Source organism: Triturus cristatus, chromosome 8 (assembly GCF_964204655.1).
Source record: "Triturus cristatus chromosome 8, aTriCri1.1, whole genome shotgun sequence".
Lineage (NCBI taxonomy): Eukaryota > Metazoa > Chordata > Amphibia > Caudata > Salamandridae > Triturus > Triturus cristatus.
The window spans coordinates 1,057,455,691-1,057,479,617 of NC_140591.1; the positions used below are offsets into that span (position 1 = coordinate 1,057,455,691).

Consider the following 23,927-nt stretch of genomic DNA (forward strand, 5'->3'; position numbering starts at 1 on the left):
ATATGGCGATTGAATTCTTGCATGTGAGTCCTTCCTCTAACTTGATGAATTGTTGTAAATACAAACTTCCGCCCCAAGACGCGAGCCGACACTGACAAAAGCTACGGCTGAAACGCGTCTGTTTTGGTTTTGCACAAATAAAATCCTAACCAGGATTTAAACTAACACGAGTGCTGGTCCTCTTGTTGTCTAACATTGGAGCGTCACATTTTTTTAACAATGTGCCTATCTGTTGATCTTGGACCCTAGCTCTGCCGGCACCTAAGGAAACCTAGCAAATCTATTAATTTTATTAAACTAGATATCCAGGGAAATCCAGGATGGGGTGACTTGTGTGGCTCTCACCAGATTCTGTTGCCCAGAATCCCTTGCAAACCTCAAACTTTGTAAAAAAAAACATTTTCCCTATATTTCTGTGATGGAAAGTTCTGGAATCTGTAGGGAGCCAAAACAATTCCACCCACCCAGCATTCCTCAAAGTCTCCCAATAAAAATGGTACCTCATTTATGTGGGTAGGTCTAGCAACCATGGCAGGAAACAGCCCAAAATACAACATGGACATATCACATTTTTCCAGTGAAACTGACCCTTTTTTTGCAAAGTGCCTAGCTGTGGATTTGGGACCCTAGCTCAGTCACCACCTAGGGAAACCTAGCAAACCTGTATATTTTGAAAACTAGACACGCTGAGGAATCCAGGCAGGGGTGACTTGTGTGGCTCTCACAAAGTTCAGCTACCCAGAATCCCTTGCACACATCAAACTTTGTAAAAAAAATAAATTTTCTCACATTTCTGTGGTGAAAAGTTCGGGAATCTGCGTCGATCCACAAACTTCCACACACCCAGCAATCCCCAGAGTCTCTTAATAAAAATGGAACTTCACCTGTGTGGGTAGGTCTAGTGCCCATGACAGGAAACGTCCCAAAAAGTACAGTGGAGACTTCAAAATGATCGATTACAAAAAGCCCTTCTTTTGCGAGGGAGTAACCTGCATTTTTAGTCCCAGGCTCGGCAGCATCTAGGGAAACCTACCAAACCCACACATTTCTGAAAACTGAACAGTAGGGAGTTCAGGGATGTGTGGCTTGTGTGGATCCCTTAACGGTTTCCTATCCAGAATCCCCTGCAAACCACTCATTTTCCTGAAAAAAAAATAATTTTCCATATTTTCTGTGTGTGATCACTCTGAGGGCACAAATATCTTACCACACAGTGTTCCCCTTGGTCTCCCGATAAAAATGATACATCACTTGTGTGGGTGCCCAATACAGAATCGCCTTAAAACGTATTAGGCGATTCGTGCTATCTTTTCAATCCCTACGTTTTTGGCCCTTCCCAGTGACAGGCACTTGGCCCACCCACACAAGTGAGGTATAATTTCACTCGGGAGACTGAGGGGAATGCTGCATGGTAGGAGATTTGTGCTGATGCAGTGATCCCGGACAGAAATATAAGAAAAATGTAATAATTTTTTGCTAAATACAAGGTTTGCAGGAGATTCTGGGTAGGAAAACATTGGGGGATCCACGCACGTCACACCTCCCTGGACTCTGCTGGGTGTCTAATTTTCAAAAATGTGTGCATTTTGGAGGTTTCCCTAGATGGCCACCAAGCCCGGGACCAAAACGCAGGTGCCCCCTTTGAAAAACCAGATTGTTTCGAGATAAATTCGATGTCTCCACAATACGTTTTGGGCCCTTCCCTGCCGGGGGTACTTGGCCTACCCATACAAGTGAGGTACCATTTTTATTGGGAGACCTATGGGAATGCTGGGTGGTAGGAAATTTGTGTCAGCCGGTGATCCCAAAACTTTCCCACACAGTAAAAGAGAAATATTTGATTTTGTTCAGCTAAATTTGAGGTTTGCAGGGGCTTCTGGGTCCGAAAACTTTGGGGGATCCACGCAAGTCACTCTTCCCTGGACTCCCCAGGTGTCTAATTTTTTTTAATGTGTGGGTTTGGTAGGTTTCCTTAGATGGCCACAAAGCTGGAGACCAAAAACTCAGAGACCCCCATCTATCACAAAACAACCTGGTTTTGCAAGGGGGTATCTGCATTTTAAGTACCGGGTTCAGCAGCTGTCTAGGGAAACTGCCCAATCCAAGGCTTTTCTGAAAACTAGACACCAAGTTTAGTCCAGGGATGTGTGGATTGCTGGATCCCCCAAAGTTTTCTTACCCAGAATCCCCAGCAAACCTCAAATTTAGCTAAGAAATCGAATTTTCCTCCCATTTCTACCTGGGGTTACCTTGCCAGCACAAAATACCTACCACCAAGCATTTCCCTCAGTCTTGCGAGTAAAAGGATACCTCACATGTGTGGGTGGACCAAGGGCCTTTGGCTGGTAAGGGCGAAAAACCTAAATATAGAGGGGATTGCACCGCAAGCATTAACGCTATCATTTTTTTATATGCAGTTTTACCCTGAGTCTGCATTAGACACCCCCACAAGTGAGGTATCATTTTTATCGGGAGACCAAGGGAAACTCTGGGTGCTGATGCGGTGATCCCAGGCAGAAATGTCAGGAAAATATGACTTATTTAGCAAAATTTCAGGTTTGCATGGGATTCTAGGTAAGAATACATTGGGGGTTCTACTTTTCAGAAAGGCCTGGGTTTGGTAGGTTTCCCTAGATGACCGTTGAATGCTGGACCAAAAATGCAGGTGCCCTCCTTGCAAAACCAAGTTGTTTTGTTATAGATAAATTTGATGTTTCCTCAATACGTTTTGGGTCCTTCCCTGCCACAGGTACTTGGCCCAATCACACAAGTGAGGTACCATTTTATAAGGAGACCTGGAGGATTGCTGTGTAGTAGGAAATGTGTGTCAGCCTGGTGATCCCACAACTTTACCACACAGAAATGTAAGAACATTTTTATTTTTTCAGCTATATTTGAGGTTTGCAGGGGATTCTGGGTAAGAAAACATTGGGGGGCCCATGCAAGCTACACCTTTCTGGATGCCTCGGGTTTTGAGTCTATAAATAATATAAAGCAAAATATATATATATTTGTACACATTCGCCGATTACTGTCACAGACTCATGTATGCACTCTCAAACTCACTGAGCCACTGTTACACACATTCACATACCCACTCACACATGTATACATCCAGTCACATATCTAGTCAGATACGTATGCACTCACTCACATACCCATTCAGGTACTGATTCATCTTCTTAGAGATTCGCTTGGACAGTGATGCACCCATGTACAGACCCACTCAAAGACTCATGCAGCTACTTAAAGACCCAGTCATAGACTCATGCGCAGTCTCATACCCATGTAGAAACTCTTACACCCAATCACAGACCCACCTGGGCACTCATACACTCACTCACAGCCCCCACTCAGAGACTCATGCACCCACTTACTGACCCACTCACACACTCATGTATCTACTCACAGATCCACTGAGATACCCAATGATAGACCCACTGGGACACTCATACACCCAATCATAGATCCACTCATTCACTCATACACCGATAGAGCCGCTCACACACTCACAGACCTGTCTTAAAGACTTCTGCACTCAGTCACTCACTCATACACTCAGAGACTCACACACCCACTCACAGACTCACTCAGATATACATGCATCCACTCACTCTCCCACTCAGACTCATGCATCAACTCACAGACCCACCTAGACACTCACCCTCCCAGTCACAGATCCACTCAGGCATCCACTCGGAGACTTATGCTCTCACTCATAGACCCATTGAGACAATCATACACTCACTCACAGATCCACTCAGACAGTCATATGCCCACTCATAAATCCACTCAGACACTCACACACCCATACAGTCGCTCACACACCCACTTAGAGACCCGCTCAGAGACTTATGCACCCAGTCACTCATACATTCCAACACTCGCACACCCACTCACAGTCCCACTCAGAGACACATGCACCCATTCACAGAACCACTCAGACACTCACACTCCCAGTCATTGACCCACTGAGAGACTCATGAACTCACTCACAAACCCACTTAGGCACTCATGCACCATTCTCACAGATTGACCGAGAGACTCATGCAACCAATCACAGAACGATTGAGATACTGATGCACCCACTCATATATGCACTGAGACAGTCACACAATTCATTACAGAACCATTGATAGACTGATACACCATCTCACAGACCCACTCAAATACTTATACAGTGAATGAGAGACTTAGATACAGTGATGCATGCACTCACATCCACTGACAGAGTTATACACTGTGTTATAGAGATATTAAGGGAGTTATACATGTTATTATAGAGTCAATTAGATTGGAATGTGTTTAGTGTGTTACTTATAATCCATTTTGCAATTATAAGTTTTGACAGTGGTGGTGGCTGAAATTCACTTAAAAACCCAAATGTTACATAGACACAATAGTTAGGAACTAGCATTTAATAAAACCTTAGAAATTCACTGGAAAAACCAAAGGTTACAGGGACGTTATAGTTAGGCTGACGTTTCACTCATACAAAACCAGAGAAATGCAGTAGCTATTGTTACCTGAACTAACTACAACTCATGCCCCGGCAATGCACTGCTTATGACTCACATATTAGATCACTCATGACATGGTCAGTGACATCACTCATGACATCACTGATGACATCTCAAATGCCATCCCTAAAGATATTATCCAGTGATTGTGATTGTTTTCTAAAACTTACTTAGCGTCCTAGACCCTTCCAAAGTCCCACAGACCTTTCTAGGGTCTCAGATGCACTGTAACAGTGCTTGGCCAACTGCACTACACATAGCCTTCATCTGCGAGAGGGTTGGCAGGAGGGTTCTGCTGGAAATATTCAGTGATGGTTATGGTTAATTTTGGTTAATACCTCAACCTATGTTAAACAAAAAGTCAGAAATGTAGTTGATAAAAATACTATTCAAGTGCAGTTAGGGTTACAAACTAAAACCAAAAAGGTACAAGAATTTGAAATTCCAAAGTATGTACAGGACTACAACACATGCATACTGTGTGTGTGTGTGTATGTGTGTTAACGCATTTGTGTGTTTGTGTGCGAGTGTGTGCATATAGGTGAAAGATAATATTGAATTCCAAGTTATAAAGACCTGAAAGATAATGTGTAAAGTGTTGACTTGAAGAATGCATCTGGAATATAAGGAAGTAGTGTTGAGTGGAACTATTAGTTTTATATTAGAGACACCTATACATTGCCTATTATGTAAGAAATAATGAGGATTGTCTATGAGCGTGCCCTTCTCTAAATAAAACTGCTTGTTTATTTTATCATTTACAAATGAATATTGAGAGGAACAGTATATTTGGCAGGGTTTTGTTTTGAAAGACAAAACAGATGTAATACAAAACATGTTAATGATTTTATATTGCAGCATTTCAGAAGGAAAATTGTACATAACAAATGAACTACACTTTGAGCTTATTAAAGACAAGGATTTGGAGAGCAATTACACCTGTGTTTTGCAGAGCGTTTTGGCAAAACGGAATAGAACATTCATACTGAGAAAGAAAGGTACGACCTTCTTACATAATGTATATGCACAGGAGCGGCTGCTACTGACCAGGGGTGGTGTGCTGGGGGGACAAGGGAGGGGGAATAATTAAATCAAAAATAGCACTTATCTCTTTACCTCCGACAGCCGCCTCTTCTTTCTCCTTCCACCTCTCGGCAGGAAGCACACAGCCTTCCAGAATCCCCAGACCAATCACAGCACTGCCTTAGTAGCATTGTGATTGGTCTGAGTGCCATGGTTCAGTGCTCAGACAGGGGCTGGCAGCGTCCACATGATCTCCATCCAGGCTGTAGTACAGCCTATGTGGAAAACATGCAGAGTGTACATGACACTTTGGCCAGCCTGAGATGGTCGGCCAAAGTGTCATGCGCGCTTTAGGTGCTGCAACCACTCCTCCCTCTGTGACACGGGGAGCCCCGCCCTGCCCGCCTGTTTTCAGCTGCAAGTTCAATACAAAAAACAAAATGATATTATCAAACGTTATTCTCATTTTATTTTTTGCATTCAGCTTGCAGCTGAAACAGTGGGGCGACGCTCCTCCGCCTTAGTGGAGGAGCCACCACTGCATAGGCATCAACCAAACTTCTAATACGCTGATTCTTTGCACCTCTTATGGCCCTTTCATCAGCATTGGTAATAAATATTATACTAAGGGTCTGATTATGAGTTTGGCAGTGTGGGAGTGGGGCGGCAAACTCCACTCCCGACTGCCCGCTGGATTACAAGTTGTAATCCGGGTGGATGGTCCTGTGGCAGCTGGCCCATGGCACTGCCTTTCAAAGGCTCATAGGAGAGCCTTAGAAAGGCAGTGCCATGGGACTGCCACAGCACGTTCCAGCATGGCATGGACTGTAAAGTCCATGCCGTGCAGGAACTGGGGATGCAGAAAGACAGGGGGACGCACCATATGCATCCCTCTGCACCGAGGCACCAAGGCGCCCTATAGGGCTCCCTTAATTACCTCACCGCCAATCTTTCATGGCGGGTTAACTGGGCAGTGAAGGAACTCATAGTATGCTTGGCAGTGCAGCAGTTGCACTGCCAGCATATTGTGGCCTCAGACCACTGCAAGACCGCCAGGGATTGCAAATCCCTGGCAGTAGCCGGTCCTATGGCAGTCTGTCCGCCAAAGTCATAAAATGGCTGTCGTACCACCTGTGCAGTGGTTGCCGCACCAACACCATGGGTTTGGTGGTCCATTGAGCCGCCAAACTCATAATCAGGCCCTAAGTTTCCCTGAGCCCAATGCCCTGGTAGCTATGGAAGAGACAGACTTAACTGGGAGTATTGTAATTAGGCAGTACGAAAACAGTAATAAAGTAGAAATACCAAACAATAGAAAATACCAAGCTGAATCAGGAAAATAGAGTAAACTGTAATGAACACAATTGCACCAAAATAACAAATATCCAATTAGAGGAACTGAAGATATGAATTTTTAAAAATGGTGTGCAAAAATAGCACCAAAAATGGCGAAGCAGCAATGCTAGTCAATGGAAGTGGCACCCTGGCACTTAAGTATGATTTCAGTTCTGCCTCAATTTTAGAGCATGTTGACTATACCCAGTCCGTTTTAGCTTCTAACTCAAGGCCTGATTTAGATCTTGGTGGTCTTACCACCGTCCCACCACCACGGCAGCCACAAGTACTCCCTGAAGCCCGCAGTGGTCCGACCGCCGTATTTAGATATTGCAGCTATAACCAGTTTCCCGCTGCGGCTGTGGTATTCTCTGCTGGCTGACAGTACCCTGCTGCTGTTGGGCTGGTGGGAGCCAAATTAGATGAAAACCTGTGCTGGCAGTCTCCTGGTAGTGGTGTCATGACACAGTGAGGTCCTGCTGGTGTAAAGACAGGTAAGTATTACATATTATTATCGTAAAACATATGTATACGTTGTGCATGTGTGGTAATGTATATGCAGGTAATGTGTACTGTCCATTTTGTTGCATGTTAACACGGGATGAAAGTACATGTTACCATAAACTGCATGGGGCAAGTGACACAGAAGCCTACATTCGATTCAGGCCACAACGGAATCACTGATTGCGGTCAGGGAGCAGCAGCAGAGGAATGATCTGGACAGTGGCCTACAAGACAGATTCCAAAGTTGCGCCCCAAAAAAACTTGAGTTTTCACCTCTTTCCTTTGATTCTGCTGACTCGTGCATGGTGGTGACCTAGCCAGAAGAGCCTTGATTGACTGGACGGTGGAAAGGTGGGTGGGACTCCCTCTTCAAGCTGTTTCTGGCTCTGCACTGTCATCATGGGAGCAGGAGTCTCTGCAGAGCCGTCTTTTTTCCAACAACCCGCCAACCTCTAAATCGTGCTTGCAGACGTACAAGACGGTGGGCAGGAAGACCATCAAAAAAACGACGGCGGACCAGTTCCACCAACATCTAAATCATGGCTTAAATCTTTTTTATGGAGCTCCACATTCCTGCAGAGAGGCAAACCTGAAACTGTATATAATGAAGCTGCATCAAAATTGGACACCTTTGCTGCAAGGTCCCTCTAATGACTCCAGAGGTCTTGGAAGTCCAAACATTTTCTTAGTACCAACTTTTCGGGGTCTCGTGAGCAGCTTCTCTGGATCCCTTCTAAAGATCCCAGGACCTCAAGGACAATTCTTAGAGGCCAGGACTCCCTCCAGCAGAGGCCACCAGCATGGTCCAGCCTAATTCCAATTCGTACTGGTCAACTGGTCACTTCCGGATAAAAAGAATTGTGCTGCTTATTGTGCCCCTGTGGCCACACAGGAAGTCATCCAATTGACCCTTGAATTCCACCTTGTTTTCCTGGGTTCAATATGGAGTGTGTCTGGTCCTTCAGGGCTCCTCCCAGGTCACAGCAAGCGGGCCCAGCCTTATTCTGATCTTCCACAGGTCCAGAATTGTTTCTGAGCAGAGTGCGTTGTGGAGCCACATTTATGGTTTCCACCACCCAAAGGGTGGAGGTGACTCCTCAACACTCTCTAAACAATGGGTGTAAGAAATTGGAGTATTAGTGGAGAAGGATGAGAACCCACCTTAAATATTAACCACAATCCTTGTAAAGGTACACCCCAAAAGTCACTAAATAAACCTGTGTTTTATCCTCAGTTAGCTTGGCAAAGAAACATTCAGGAATAACTTAGAGGCAATGTGTAAAGTATTTATGCAGTAGGAAAACAGGAATATAGTGAAAACACAGCACAAGAAATATATCAAACCAATTTTGAAAAAAAAGAGTAAAGCCATCACAACAACAAATGCCCAACAAATGGAACTGATCAGGTGGAATTGCAAGGAAAAGGCCTCTTGAAGCTTGTTCGTTCTCTGTAACCCAGACAGGAGGTCAGCCTTATGACCCTTGTAGTCTACTTCTTTGTCCTAGGAACAAGTGGGAGAGCAGATCCAGGTCTCAAGACTCATCTCAGGTCACAGAAATACATGCCATTCTCTTCTGCCCTTTCACAGGTCCTGAAGTGATCTGAAGAGGGAACAGGGAGTGCCACATGTATGCCTAGTACCAGCCTGTGGGTGGGGAACCTCCGGGCCGCTCACTAACCAAAGGGGAAAAAGTTTCCAGACGTGACAACACCCACTTTTGTAGCACTTCTTGTTTGAGCTACCCCCCTCTACCTAAATCCAACATGGCACAACCGTTCTTACTCGGGTCAGAGATCCCTGTACCTACCCAGAGGTGTGGATGTGTATAAGGAAAAGCCTCTGGTCGCTGCTAGATTTTTTGACTAACAAACAGGACTCAGTGCCTGTGCTCTGACCCTCAATATGTGTATGTCTGATTGGCTCACTCAAAATTGCCCTAAGTTAACTTAAATATACGTCCCTAGTATATTGTGCCAGGGATACGCAGGACCTGTAAGTTGAAGTGTCCCTCATGGACTGCAGCACTTATTTTGCCACCATGAATGTGATAAGCAAAGCATAACTCCCAGCCTTGAATTGCTGACTTGCAGAGCAGTTTTTGAACTGCTATCTTAACTTTGCCATTTAAAGTAATAATAAAGTCCAGACCTTCCCTTTCAAAATATATTTAAGTCACCCCTATGGCATGCCTAAAGAGCCCTAGGTCAAGGTGCTGTATGTTAAAAAGTGGGACAAGTGTTTTTACATGTCCTAACAGTAAAAACCCCAAAATTACATTTATACTGTAGAAAGAATAGTAGCTCTTTCGGAGAGTACAGGGTTAAATCCTGGCCACTCAGCTGAGCTAACGCTCTAATGGGACTACTAATGTTGGTACTTCAACGTATCAAAAAAATTGTTGCATTAAACCCAACTTGATGCTCAAGTGGTCTTACCTCTCCCTTGCAGGAAAGTCCAACAGGGTGGGAGCCCAAAAGGTGGACTTCAAAGGAGAAGCCACCTTTGATGGGCAAATGGTGGACACACACAATAGGGGATGCTCATTATGTTTTGATGGACAGGTTGGTATCAAGGACAGAGAGTGGGAAACATTTGCAAACCAGTTTTCCCAAGTGTACGTACCCCTTAGGTAGCCACATGGCTTGCTGGGACTACCGAGCTCCACACATCCAGACAGGGGTCCTAAAATCTTGGGAGTGTGCAAAATATTGCAATCTAGAATAGCTAGATGCCACAATTTGCAGAAAGTTGTCATTAGGTGGGAGGGGACCTGGTAGCCCATTGGCTAGAAGTCACCACATCTACCAAAGGCAGGTTCTGGTGGTACAAATGGCACCCCTTACACCCAGAACTCAGATCATACCTGTGCTGGAGAAAGGAGTGGAAAATGACTGCCCTGCTATTCCCTGTACACCAAAGACTGGACTGCACCTGCTGCTCCAGGGCTAGAAAAGGAAGGACTGTGCCCGTGGTGCCCTGCTCAAGGAAATGTTGTTCCTGAGCCTCAGACAGATGAAGTGACTCCAAGTGTCAGTTTGCTGACTTTCTCCTGAAGCTGAAGAAGCGTGCCTTAGCCAGTTGGTAGCCAAGATTGCCTGACCACTGCTGATTGCCAAAGTGCACCTTGGGAGACTAAGTCTTGACCCTCAAAAGTTGTACCTGAATCTGCTGAACCTGGGGGAGTTGTTGGAGTGCAGTTTGCTCGCCCACGAGAGACAATAGCCTCAGTTAAAGGGGACCACTGGTTTTGCTGTAACTGGAGACCAGTAGGCCAGTGGCAACTGTTTTTTGGCTGAACTTAAATGGATTTTGATGGGCATCAACCCCATATGGCCAAAGGCACCCCACCATGACCATGGACCGAGGAGTGGCACCAGGAAAAACCCCCATTACCTGATCAGCATCCTTAAGCATTGTCAGTATCCTGAATCCCTTTCATCTGGACCACTGGATTGGTGCCTATTGTGGTTCAGGGACTGGACTGGAGACTGATTTGTTTGCAAGGTAACTGTCCTGTTAAGTCTCAATAGCCCCTGTGGCTCTCTCCCTGCTGGAGGTGGTTGCCCAAAGTTGGCCAGAGTAGGAGAATACACATTTATAAAAGTTTTCAAAGTAACCGTGGTAGTTGCCAATGCTTGTTTGAGTTTTGAATGTAAAGTAGTGAAGAAAGTGCCTCAGGGGATTGTTTTGTGCAGGAAGGTGTCCCTTCCTGCACAAAAACAATCCTGCTTACAACTGCCTGCATTGGTGCTAGGCAGCCAGAAAGGTCGCCAGAGCAAGGGAAGAACAGAAATGCATCATATTATGTTAAATACGGGACATTCCTGCCCTTTCCCTTTTTTCTGAGCACAGCGCAGCTACACTGCATGAATGCTACTTAAATATGCACCATTGAACTTAGCTAAGATCGGTCACGAAACAATAGGTTAATTATGGCAGCATTGTACAAAGATAAAGTTTCACAGATAAAATCAAACATACAATGCATCTAGCACCCTGGGTGTAATTGTGGATTTTCTCTCAGATTTGAAAGGCGCGGATATGGAACCTCTCTTGAATATGTCCAAGCTTTTCTATAAAGTGCATTGCATGAGGATGTTGCATACAATAGGACAAACAACAACTGCCAAAGTCAATAGGCCTGGGTTGCATTCTCAGTTCTGATTAAACCACTAAAAAGCTGATTGCATTGAAAAAAACAAGGCTTAAATTGCTGTTTGGGTTACAATGCATCTATGAGATGAAGGGGTTAATATGTGGCAATTCAGTACACTTTTTAGATGCAAAATAGATCCTCAAGCATTAAAGTAGAAGCACTGCAAAGGAGACATATGTATGTTTTATTTTTTAAACAGTTCCTTAAATTGGCCATATTTTCTTTTTCAGAAAAAAATACGGATATTCCAAAAGATGTCTTTACGACTGGGATGATTATAGCAATGGTATCTTCAATTGTGTTCATTTCCACTGCCGCTGCATGTTTTGTGTTTCGGATACAGATCATACTATCGTATCGAAGTCTCACCGGAATAGATGACACACTTTCAGGTAGGGAACAAAATACATTTCTCAGAGCTAGCCTTCGGTATGCTAACTAGCTTGTTTAGGATTGCACTTACACATTCTACCTGACCAGCGCAGTATTATTGAATATAGCCAGTGGTAAGCAAACATTTAGCACTACTTTGACCACGGCTCAACATTAAATAAGTTTGTAATCTTGGCTCATGGCATGTATTCTTACTATACATTGCAAAGTATAGTGTGTTGATATTACTATCAAACACTAACCAACTTCACAAAATAAAGCTCTGATTACAAGGAGCCTGTGAATTGGAATTATGAGTCGTGCAGTAAACAATCCACCTCACGCCACAACTGTCCTCATTTAAATGTCATAAGACTAAACCCCTCGGAATTTGCCACTAAATACAGAGGTTGGCACAATTCACTGGTGTAAGTCCCGCTTTGAAAGTAATGTTAAGAAATTATCTGGTCTGGTAAATAACTAACACGGTTGATGAACCATTTTTAATCAGAGGCTTAAATGTTTTATTGAATGTTTTACTTCGGCAATTTGTAAAATGTGTTTCACTGGAAAAAGATTCCTCTCAGTACATTGAAACACAATCGTGAAAATTATGTATTCCTGCATGCTAAATGAAGTTTACCAGAGCACAGTCCCCCAGTTTTGGAGCAACTTCATGCAGGTGATCCAGTGGTAATTTTCACGGTAATTTCACAATGCAAAACATCATTTACCTCTTAGTTTACCGCTTTAAAGGTGATGGACCTTTGCCACCGTGTAGGTGACTTTACATAAACATGAAAAATGAAACATGAAAACATGAAAAATCAAAATGCAAATGAATGTTTAAGCCAATAATAAGAGTTGTGAGTATTTTTAAAGGGTTTTATTTTCTAATCAAAAGTTAAGGTTTGTCTGATTCTTTATTCATTAATCAATTTTTCAATCAGGTTACAGCATTGAAAAACAGGAAAAATAGAATTAATTAAGAACATATTATAGGTTGCATACAAAGCACTCCATAAGGGAAGGGAAACCCCTAATTCTATGTCAGTCAGAACTCTTTAGAGAGTTTCAGGAAAAATATAATTCAAGAGTGAGTTTTGCAAGGCTAATAAATAATTAATAATTAGCAACAATCTCCCATAAAGAGAAATACATGCAAAAGACAAAAACTTGTCCTGATCTCTCAGCTGCTCTCTCTTTGCGGGTCTGTTCATCTGTCTCTCTCCCTCTCTATGTCTCACAGAGAGGCTTCTCATTGAAAAGGCCTTCCCTTAACAAGACCACAGGAGAATGTGATCTGCCAAAAAAAGCAAGGCCAGCCTACATCTCCCTAAAATATGTGAACAAAGCGTCCTCCTCCGTCTATGTCTCCTCGGACGCAATTTCCACCCAGTCCGCACCCACGACGTTCACGTACATAACCCAAATGATGTCTGGTCAGATTTACTCCTCTCCCCTTCTCCTCTCCTGACACGCCCCCTAAGGGGTCATTATTTATACCCTCATTCTTAGCTGACTATACTAACAATATTGCAGTTTCAGTAGAAACTCACACTGTGATTGGTTGGCACAGGTGACATAGGGATCTCAGCATCCTGTTCTCATCGCAAGTCCAACCCATACCGGTTCTCACAATAGGGGCTTAATGCTAAGAACAATATACATAACATGTATCAATAAGAACATTTCTTGCAAAAAAATGTATCAATCAATTTCTGTCTCTCTTTGCCACTTTCCCACAAACACTGGCACTTTGGCACGGTGACAAGTGTGTGCAGATCGTTCTGGCCTTGACCTATGTGTCTTCACTTAAGGCACTTGGCAGTTCATGCAGCTGGCACATTCTTCTGTGCATGTGTCTCTCATTCAGCGCACTGCTAACAATTCTCAGCCATGCTGGATTCATAGGCAGACATTTTATTGTGGGCCCAGAAGGTATACTAAAGTAAAACAAACACAAAAGAACATACATTTATTAAGTAAAACCCATTATATTCACCTCCTACCATTCTAATTCCCTGTATTAACTATTACCTAGCAAAAGCTATTAATTTAAAGCAGCTTTTCTATTATTAGTGTACAACATGCAAAATGTGCAATGTACAACATAGCATAAACATGCACAGTGCAAATTTTCAAAGTGCAAACAGCTCATAGCAAAATGCTCTAATGTTTTAGATAGCTTTTCATGCAAAATGCGTTTGCACCACATGTAGTGTTGGTGCATGGTTGATTAATTAATACATATTATAAGAAAGATGTGTGCTTTGCACTTTTCACTCCATTTTATTAAATAAAGCAAGCTTTGTTTAAACAAAACTGTAACTGATAAAATCTTGCAACATACCTTCATGAAGGGATGGAAAAAGATGAATAAAGGTCTTTTCATTGAAAGGAGACAGGAGGAACCAGGGAGCAAACATTCCTCTGTTATCTCCATGGCTAAAGGCTGCAGTAGGCCTGCCACTGAGCTCTGGATTTCAGCCTTTTCTACACCATGAAATGTGTGTTAATTCAGCAGAATTATAACTCTTTGAAATTTCAAAGCACATTTTCTAAATTAGATGTACATTCTATAGTGAGGTTAAATAAAAAAAAATTGAAACACAATTAAACATCCATGATTAATTAATTATGCATGGTTTTACATGATTTCATTTGCAGGCCTCTTTCATGTTTTTCACTTTGCATGCACCAAATGTGCTACTTTTAAAAAAGCATTTGACTAGGCCTCATTTCATGTCTCATGTGTTTTCACTTGCACCAAAATTCTGCATGCCAATTTTGAAATGCAGTCTGTCTGAAACTTAAAAATAAAGCAATTCCTGAATCTAGATGAAATCTGAGCTTCTGCTAATATTGTGTGTTGGCGTTTGAAGGAGCTCCTAACATTTCTAATGATTCCTAAATTGAATGGGTAAACTCAGGTATAAATAAGGATTTACCAATATTATGATTATAGGTTTCCTTTAGTTTTGTTGAAGTAGAAGCCTTGCCAAAAACCAGTGAGTTCTCTGCCCTGTCTAACTCACAATTTGACTGCCTCATTTAAAGACGAACAAAGAGCACAATTACCTAGCTCCTCTGTGGGATAGTCCAGGAACTCCTAACTGTCTTCAAGACTTGTTGGCTGTCCCCCTAAAAACAGCTGGGTTATTAACATGGGGGGATTTAGCGGTAGATGGAAACTTTTACCTTGGACTGAATTAAATGATAAACTAGAGGACGGTATGTCTAGATTTAAATACTTGCTGCTAAAAAGCTGGTCCCAGGATCTAAAAAATCCGCTAGGGTTGGGGAACCCTTTGGAAGAACATCTGGCTAATAGACTGGCAGGGAAGAAAGAGATCTCGTTCTTTTATTGGGCAATTGAAGAAGCTATTGATGGAGATTTTGAGTTAGCCGGAGAGTTGTGGGGGGAATTCTTCCCAGGGATAGACTTGATGGACTTGTGGCAAAGCTCTTATAACACTCTTTTCTCAGCTGTTAAACCAGCTTGGCTGAGGAGGAACCACTATTTCACCACACATAGAGCCTATCTTTCTCCGGCGAGTCTCTCTAAAATGTCTAAAGCCCCACCTGCTAGATGCAAAAAATGTAATCTGGAGAGTGTTCCTGATGTACATATGTTTTGGGAGTGCCCATCTCTTTCTGTATTTTGGAAGGGTGTAGGAGTCTCGTTAACATCTATTTTGGGCCACCCAATCACGATTGCTCTTAAACTTATTATCTTTGGTATATTAAGTGACATCACGGGCTGCAATAGAGGTTTCTTATTTTTTGCTCTATTATTAGCCAGACGGGAAATATTTACGAGGTGGGTCGAGACCACACCCCCCACACATTCGGACTGGCTATCTGCCCTGTATAAAACATCAAAGACAGACCTGGCCAGATTGAAGAACTCTAAGAAGAGAATTATCTGGGACTGCCTGTTAAGCTGGACTTCAGTCTAATCCTTTTTGTTGTTTTTTGGCACAATTCACCAACATTTGTTTTTTGTCCTATGATTAAGCCTCAGGAAAGCTCTTAGACTGTGCTGGTTTGTGCTATTACCCTAGGGGCCCCAGCTGTCGATCAATGGTAGGCCACCAGCATCAGTCGTCGGTTTTAAGGAACCTGTAGAGCATGACCATCCTCTCCATTACAACGGGAGGTCAGCAACTGGAAGGAAGTCGGTACGCCACTGGTAGGTGGGGGACAAAAAGGGCGCGAAGGATTACCCCAAGGCCTACTCCTCTTAATAGAGTAACAGCGGTGACCTTCTGATTTCAGGTTAGCTGGGGTCGGAGGTGAATGAGGAAAACAAAAACAAAAGAGCACAATTACCAGCTGTGGAACCTCAGATGTCTCCGCCATCAGAAACCTTATCCCTCACAGGACAATATGGCAACACTGACGTTATTTAGGTTGGAGCAACCATCACATGTGAAGCATGGCAGCCTCAGGAAGAGATACCCTTAATTGCCTTTCACTTTGAGGGTGAAAACTGATTTTTCTTTGTTTTTCAAGAACATATTTGCACTATCAAAGTTAATTCTTAAAAGACTAAAGTTTGCAGAGTTGCAGCCACAAATATGATGCCTGTGCGGAGGGCTGACTGGCAACCCACAAGCTTCTACAGAGCTATCTCTCAAAATGCACACACATTTTCAGACATCTCCTAGACCTCCGAAGACATCTCCATTTGCTCGGACAAAATTTATTCTAAATAGAGAAGATTAAACAAGGCAAATTTCCTTCTCCGATTATGAAGCTCATGTTTAACACCACAACCTTCACGGACTCTGGGCCTGATTTAGCGTTCAATGGACATGCTGCTACTCCATCACAAACATGATGGATTTAAGATTTACAGATAGGAAACTGATAAGAAGGGCATTAATGAGGATATCCCGTTGTGTCAACTAAACAGAACTGTGTCTTAAAAAATGACTCTCTGAAGTCCCTTCGTAGGACTGTCTTTCCAAACCTTATTAATTTAATTTTTTTCACATTATATTTTTTCACTGTTTTCATTTTTATGGATTTTTATGGTCAGTTCACCCTTAAGTCAGGTAGGATGTTTTCCATGATACAGTTCTTGCCAAGTGGTACACAAGCATGAAAAGCACATGCTACATATGATGCACTCAATAACACTTCAGATCCCCCAGGCTGCAATATAAAACGTTTGATTTTGGTGCATATAAGAGTAACCATTTACAAAGGGTCTAGATTATAACCTTAATTTCATTCCATTTTTGTATGACCAATGAACTTCAATGTATATCGAAAATTATAATGGGCATTGTTTATTGCACACTCGGTAACCATCTACAGTTCCCATGACCTCCTCTGAGTTCTAATGCTTGACATCAAATTAAATTCCTCCATGTCATCAGTAACCAATAACGCCCCAGAAATAAAGAACCCACGCCCCTACTAGATGCTAACTACAAAACTACATCCCCCAGGACCCCCTTGACGTTGAGCACTGACATCCAATAGACTGCTACCATATTCACATCGGTGGATGCCATTGTTGGTGGACTACATGGGCATAATCACCCCACAATATGGCACCCACTGCCACCTTAACAGCATCTCACTTGGTCTCTGCGTAGTATTCAGCGACTGAGGAGAATGATGTAGGTACACGGACGGACACCACTCCTTGATGGAGTACGTGTCCTGAATGGCCCCCAGTTGGCCTGACATGAGCACTAGGTACACTTCCCTGGTTCTTTTGGTTTTTATGATACAATTAGGACACTCTTACTAGGGATGTCTGAGGCCCCATTGCAGCTGATGTTGGTCAGCTGGAGTGTGACTCAGTTCCCCAGCATTACTGGAGGTGTGAGAGGCAGGGCCAGCCTTCCCAATGCCGTAAAGGCTCAGTGGCACTCCACAGCATGGGACACTCTTCCTAGGGCCGTCTTATGCCCCGTTGCAGCTTTTGTTGGTCTGCTGGGATGGTACTCAGTTCCCGGCCATTTATGGCAGTATTGGAGGCAGGGCCTGCTTTCCCTATGCCATAAAGGCTCAGTAGTACTACTGCAGTGTGGGACACTCTTCCTAGGGCCGTCCAAGGTCCCATTGCAGCTCTTGTTGGTCAGCTGGGCTGGGACTCTGTCCCCAGTTGATCCGGATGGCAGGGCAAGCCTTCCTGACACCATAAAATCTCAGTGGAACTCCTGCAGCACAGGACGCACGTGGGCATGCCTGGGCCAAGGGTGGGCCTGTCTGCACCTGTCCGTGGCCGACCCAGGTCAGGCCCCCTCTCCTGGCTCTGTCAATAGAAGGACATTAAGGGACTGAGACTCCTGAGGTACTGTTAAAACTTTATGGTGTCTACTGCATATACCATTTTCACCGTTTGGGTAAATATTTTGTACCGAGCATAGAACCAGTTGAGGTGGGGAAACATAAGACAAATCCAATGCCTCCTGCCACTGATAGCATCCTGAATGGTTATTTGCAGCAGGCTGTAGGAGCCCTAAACAAAGAGATTGAACTGGCTGAACACAGATTATTTCACGACCCACCCCCACCTTCCCACATGGCTGTGGCCCAAGGATTGATGTTAGGATGGGAAAAGGCCTAGCAGGTGATACAACCAGCTGTCCTAGCTGCTCCACGTTCCCCTATTGCTCTTTGTAACCATCCTACCAGCCATCAGTCTACTAGACACTCTCAAGATATTGTGGAAGTGTAGGTGGGGCTGGAAGTTTAAAAACCATGGGGAGGGGAACATGAAGCCTGTAACTTCTTCCAAGAAACAACACCCAGCTCTTACAAAGCATATGCAAAGTCCCAATCAGCAGGATAACCCCCAGTAATTCATTTGGGCAGTGACAGGTCTCAACCCTTTTTGGAGGAACTCGATCCTAGTATAACAAATTTCCTGGTATATGACCTAAAACCCATTGTGACTCATTTAGAATAAGGGCTTTCATCTTTAGTGGAAATTGCCAAACAAGAACACTGAATAATTCCCCCTCGGGAGAACAGAGGGAACTTGGTTACTCAGGATTTAGCCAAATGATTTGCTACTGAATCTCGAGGTCCTGGGTTGCCATCTACTGTTGTTCGACAATTTTCTCAAGGACATGGTTTTGTCTCTGGTCCTGTTAGGTGTTCTAGCAATCAAATGACACAGGCTGAAGGGATGCCTACCTGGCTGGGCTGTCCACAGGTCATTTCAGACAACCCTACACCCGGAACTTCAAACATTCTTTGTCAGCAACTTGATCCTCATCCTGTATCTCAGTGCTTATATGTTTCTGATATTTTGCACCTACCTCCGGAATGTACCCCATAAACAATGGTTTCAGTGGGAGTTTCTCCTTTAGCTGAAGAAATACAAGAGTCTTGCCAAAGTCTCATTAATAAAGCTGCCTATTGGTGTGGGAGAAATGCAGATTGCAATTCAGCAGTCGTTGAAAAAGTAATCATGGCACATAGAGTAAAATGGGTTGGTTCCACCATGAAATCTCTGAGGGAAATTGTGTTGTTTTATGCTTTAGGGACCCAGAGTGTGTACCTTTTTTGCTGACCTGATTGAATTCTGTTCGTCTAAATTCTTCAAAAATAAGGGCTAGTCCTTTAGGGTTCTTCTATTCACCATACCTTTTATACACAGAGTAAACAAATAAATAGACCCCATCAAAATCAGCCCTCTTTAGTAAACATTGTTCACCCCAATAGATTTGAACTACTGTCAGAGCTCACAGAAAACAATTGACGCCCTAACCAGACTTGCAAAGTGAAGGAAACCACTCAACAGGAGATTTTTAATAATCCTCCTTTAAAAGTCCCATTAGTATGCACTCCAAATCGAGTAAATATCAATGTTGAGTGTGTGCATGGTCTTCTTTTCCTTTCTTGAAACATTGTGGGATTTCGGGACAAATCTAATAATGAAGACTTGCAGGAATATCTTCAAAACTTTGATGTTGTCTGTTGTCAGGAAACTTGGGCCGTTGACCCCATAAGTATAAACAGATATACATTGTCTTGTTCTCAAGCTAATCTTTTGTCAGCAGGGAGTGGCAAAGAGGGTTTGGCCATTTTTCTCTCATGCTCCATTAGGAATTTGATAGTGAAGGAAATAGCCCTAAGCCTGTATTATCAAGTTGTGCAATTAAGTTAAACACATGGTAAACATGGTTGTAGTACATTTTAATTTTTATTTCTTTTTTGTACATCAGTAGAAATTATTCATGAACTGGGAAGGTTATTGCTAGATAATGTGGATAGACATGGAAATGGTGACAGCTCAATCACATGGGCTGGAGATTTAGATATTACTAAATGCCCTTATGGTGGATTTTCTAATCTTTTGGGGGACGATATATATCATTTTAAACATTCAGCATATGGTGAATCTTTAAACCAGATAATCCATACTCATAACTTGAGTTTTCCCTCAGATTATATTGTCCTAATGACAAGCTAGGCCATCAAACATTTACAGTGGAAGCACTATAGACTTTGTTCTTTTAACCTCCGATCTTGCTCAACACCTTTTGCAATTTGAGGTGTGTGTGCTTCCCTTCAGTGATCATAATCCTATTTCTTTGCTTTTTATTATTACCAGTTTAGCTAGAGCTGGTGTAACTAACAAGTTATTATTTGTTTTTTACAGAGTTTTATATAGCGCTTTACGTAGCTCTAGTTGCATTACATCAGGACACATTAATTTTTGTTAGACTAAGTGATTTGTCCAGAATCACAGGAGGTTCAGCGTCATTGCCGAGACTCAAACCCAGTTCCCCATATTCGAGGTCGACCGCTCTAGCCGTTAGGCCAACTCCTCTCCTGTTTATGCAGTAAATAAAGGGGTCAGAATAAATTGGAGGCACATTGAACCAGAAAGGTTTTTATGTAACCTGATTAGTAAGGCTCCTGATGACATTACTCATTGTATCTCCCTTGATATTGCCTCAGAGAGGATTTTGGAGGGTTTTGATAAAATTACTAAAATTGTGCCCTCTGTGTTGACTATAAATAAGTCATAGAGAGAGTGTCCCTTAAAGCTTATAAACAAACCAACAACAAAGCTCCACAAAATGCAAATGATATTAGAGCAGTTAAGAAGAACTATAGGCAAATTCTTGACAAGCGAAGGCTTGAAATTAGATTCAAGGCCTGGGAGAAGATGGGAAAAGAGACTAATTTGAAAGACTCTAGGCTGTTCTGGGAAGCGGTCAATCGGCCCTTTTTCATGGAACATTCCCCAAGTTGTATTGAGTGTCACATCCCTGAACAGGAATGGTTTAACCATTTCCATATCATTTTTAATTCAGATCAAGAGAGGATTGCCCATGACGACATGACGCCTGAGCCCTTGTTCATAAAGGAGGATTGGTTGGATGACCTTATAAATCTTCTCTCTGTGACTATAGCTATTCAAGGTAGTAAGGCCTCAGGCTGTGATGATTGATCTTTTTAAATATAATATTGACCGTTGGGCCCCTCTTTTAACAAATGTCTTGAGGGCTGCAATTAGAGGAAACTTAATTGAGTTATCGACAGAGGCTACAATAATACAATTCCTTAAAAAAGGTGATCGGAATAAGCCTGCTTGCTATTGTCCAATCTCACTAATAGATTCTACAGTTGAGATTTTTGGGCAGGGTATCTTGGAAAAATTGGAAGAATGGGCTGAGACTACATCCTTTTTTCCATCATTTCAATATGGTTTTTACCCTAACCTAGGAATGGTGGAGCAGTTCCTTAATTTACTATTTATTTGCGGCAAGTATGTCAAGGCGCCTTTGACTTTGTTTTACAGAAAGAAATCGTGGGTTTAAATGGAACAGGCAAGCATGAATCACATTTTGCTGGACCTTGTTAAGCGTTTGCATTAAGACTCATCTCTTAAAATGCGTCACACACAGGCAGGGGATTGAGCAAAATCTATAGGAGTGAGCAGAGGAGTGAGGCATAGCTGTATTCTGGCACCTTTTCTGTTTCTATTTTACATTAACTTTCTTGATAGATCTTTGGGGGCATGTAGCAAAGATATCCCGTGAATAGGTTCACGCGTAGTGCCGGTTCTTCTGTATGAGGATGACGCTGATCTCCTAGGGCTAACAGCCAATGGCCTCCAAAGTCTCTTAAATGTTTTTAACGATTGTATGAGTAATTTATGTCATAAGGTAAATCATCAAAAACTTTTATAATAACCTGTGGCTCTAAAGGTAAAAAGCCAAAAATGTTTTAAAATTGGAGGGACATCGATAGAAAAGGTATCTTCTTTTAATTGTTTAGGTTTTTTAATCAATGCTAATGGATCTTGGGAATGTTTAATTAACCAAAGAATACAAAAGATGGAGACAGCCTGCAAAATGCTACGTAGATTTATAAAAAACCGAGGGCATAAACCAACCAAGGGGATGATTCAGTTGTATAGAGGTAAGTGCTTATCTTTTGGTGCCTATGGGGCAGGAGTGTGCGGTTATACAGTTGTTGGAAAGCTACAGACAGTAGAAACTATGACTTTTATCTTTACAGAAATCCACCCCAAATTTTAATTATTGGAAAAATGTAATGATATAGCTCCCTTGTTATTATGGGCAAAACTATGCCGCTCTCCCAGAGCTGATTTCTCATGGGATGTTTTGAAGGACTGTTTAAACCTTGACAATATGCACTTTATCCCATGGCTGGTTTAAGTCAAAAAGGTTTTTTATTCTCTTGGTTTGAGTGCGCTTTTTAACTCCCCCTAAGATGTAGGCTTTCATACTAAGAAAAGGGTTAAAAAAGGCTTGCCTCGTACCAAGAAGAGTCTGAAGAGTGGAAAATGTGCTCTGCAACGCAGCAAAAGCATAGAATATGTTCCCAAGTTGGCTACAAACTCTTGCATGCCTCTAAAGACAATGGCCCTCTTGGATGTTTAGCTATTAATTTTTTTGTGATACACTGTGTCCTTTCCAAAGCAATCATGTTATAATAATTGCTGCAGCCAGGGTTAAGCTACACTGATGGTGGATGTCAAGTGTTGAGTTTTCTTGCTTCTTAAAGGATTACACTAGGGTCATGTTCAGTTACAGAGAAGCATCCTGAAATTATGAGTGATTGAACATTAACGTTGAACCTTTTCTCGTTCATTTATTCTGAACTCTAAAGTCTGGGTTATAATTCCCCGCAGCCTTAATGCTTAGGGCTGTATGTTTTGCTAAGAGTTCCTGTGAAGGAACAATTGAGAGTTTTCAACAAACATCACTTTGGTTAGACCTTGCTCAAAAGGTTAGTGCAAACCTGATCTAGATTGCCTAGCCCAAGTATTCATCCAACCTGATGTGTGCATTTTTAATTTATTAAGGCCTTCAGAGTGAGTAAAATTTTATCTTAGTGCAACCAGTTAATCCTCCTACCAGATGAGATAAGCATATAGAGTTAGTGTTTGTAGGACAGTAGGACCTGCTTTTATGGTTACCCCACCCTTTTGCCTAGTGCTATGCTGGTTCTCACTAGTCTGACTCGGATTAGGCAAATCAGGCCCCAGTCTCTGTGCTTTCTCCCCTAAATTGGTATGATAAGTACTTAGGTACATCCCAGATTGGACACTGGTGTACCCTTATCAGTCCCTAGTATACAGTACTAAGGTACCCAGGGAATAAGTACACCAGAGGTCCCACATGGGCTGAAGCATGTATTATCCTACCCATGAGGGAACACTCAAACTGTAATACAGACCTGCTATTGCAGCCTGTGTAAGCTAGTGCTAGCACCACTTACGAAATAAATAGGTATTCCTATATCTAAAGTCATTGCACTTAAAACCTCTAATTCACCTCTAAAGCAGGCCTTTTCAATCCTGAAGGTCGCTTCTAAGGGCAACTGTATGCGGAAGACACCCCTACAGCCTTCAGAGTCCATTATTCCCGGTTGTGAGACAGCGTTCTAACCCTGGGCGTCGTGCTCCGCTTCGCCCACGGTGTGCACGTAGCGCTGCCTGCTTTGCCGTTTACGAAGTAGGCGTAGCAGGCAGCGCTACGCACACAACGCAGCGAAGCAG

The 23,927-nt window shown here is 42.8% G+C and overlaps 1 protein-coding gene across 1 annotated transcript in view; it reads left to right on the forward strand.

Moving 5' to 3' along the window:
- The window catches only part of LOC146805377 (interleukin-18 receptor 1-like), a 372,740-nt gene that overhangs the window by 283,465 nt on the left and 65,348 nt on the right, over positions 1-23,927 (forward strand). The window contains exons 4-5 of the mRNA XM_085620501.1: positions 5,379-5,518; positions 11,773-11,934. Coding sequence (XP_085476627.1) covers positions 5,379-5,518; positions 11,773-11,934 — 302 coding nt within the window. The remainder of the gene's footprint in view (positions 1-5,378; positions 5,519-11,772; positions 11,935-23,927) is intronic.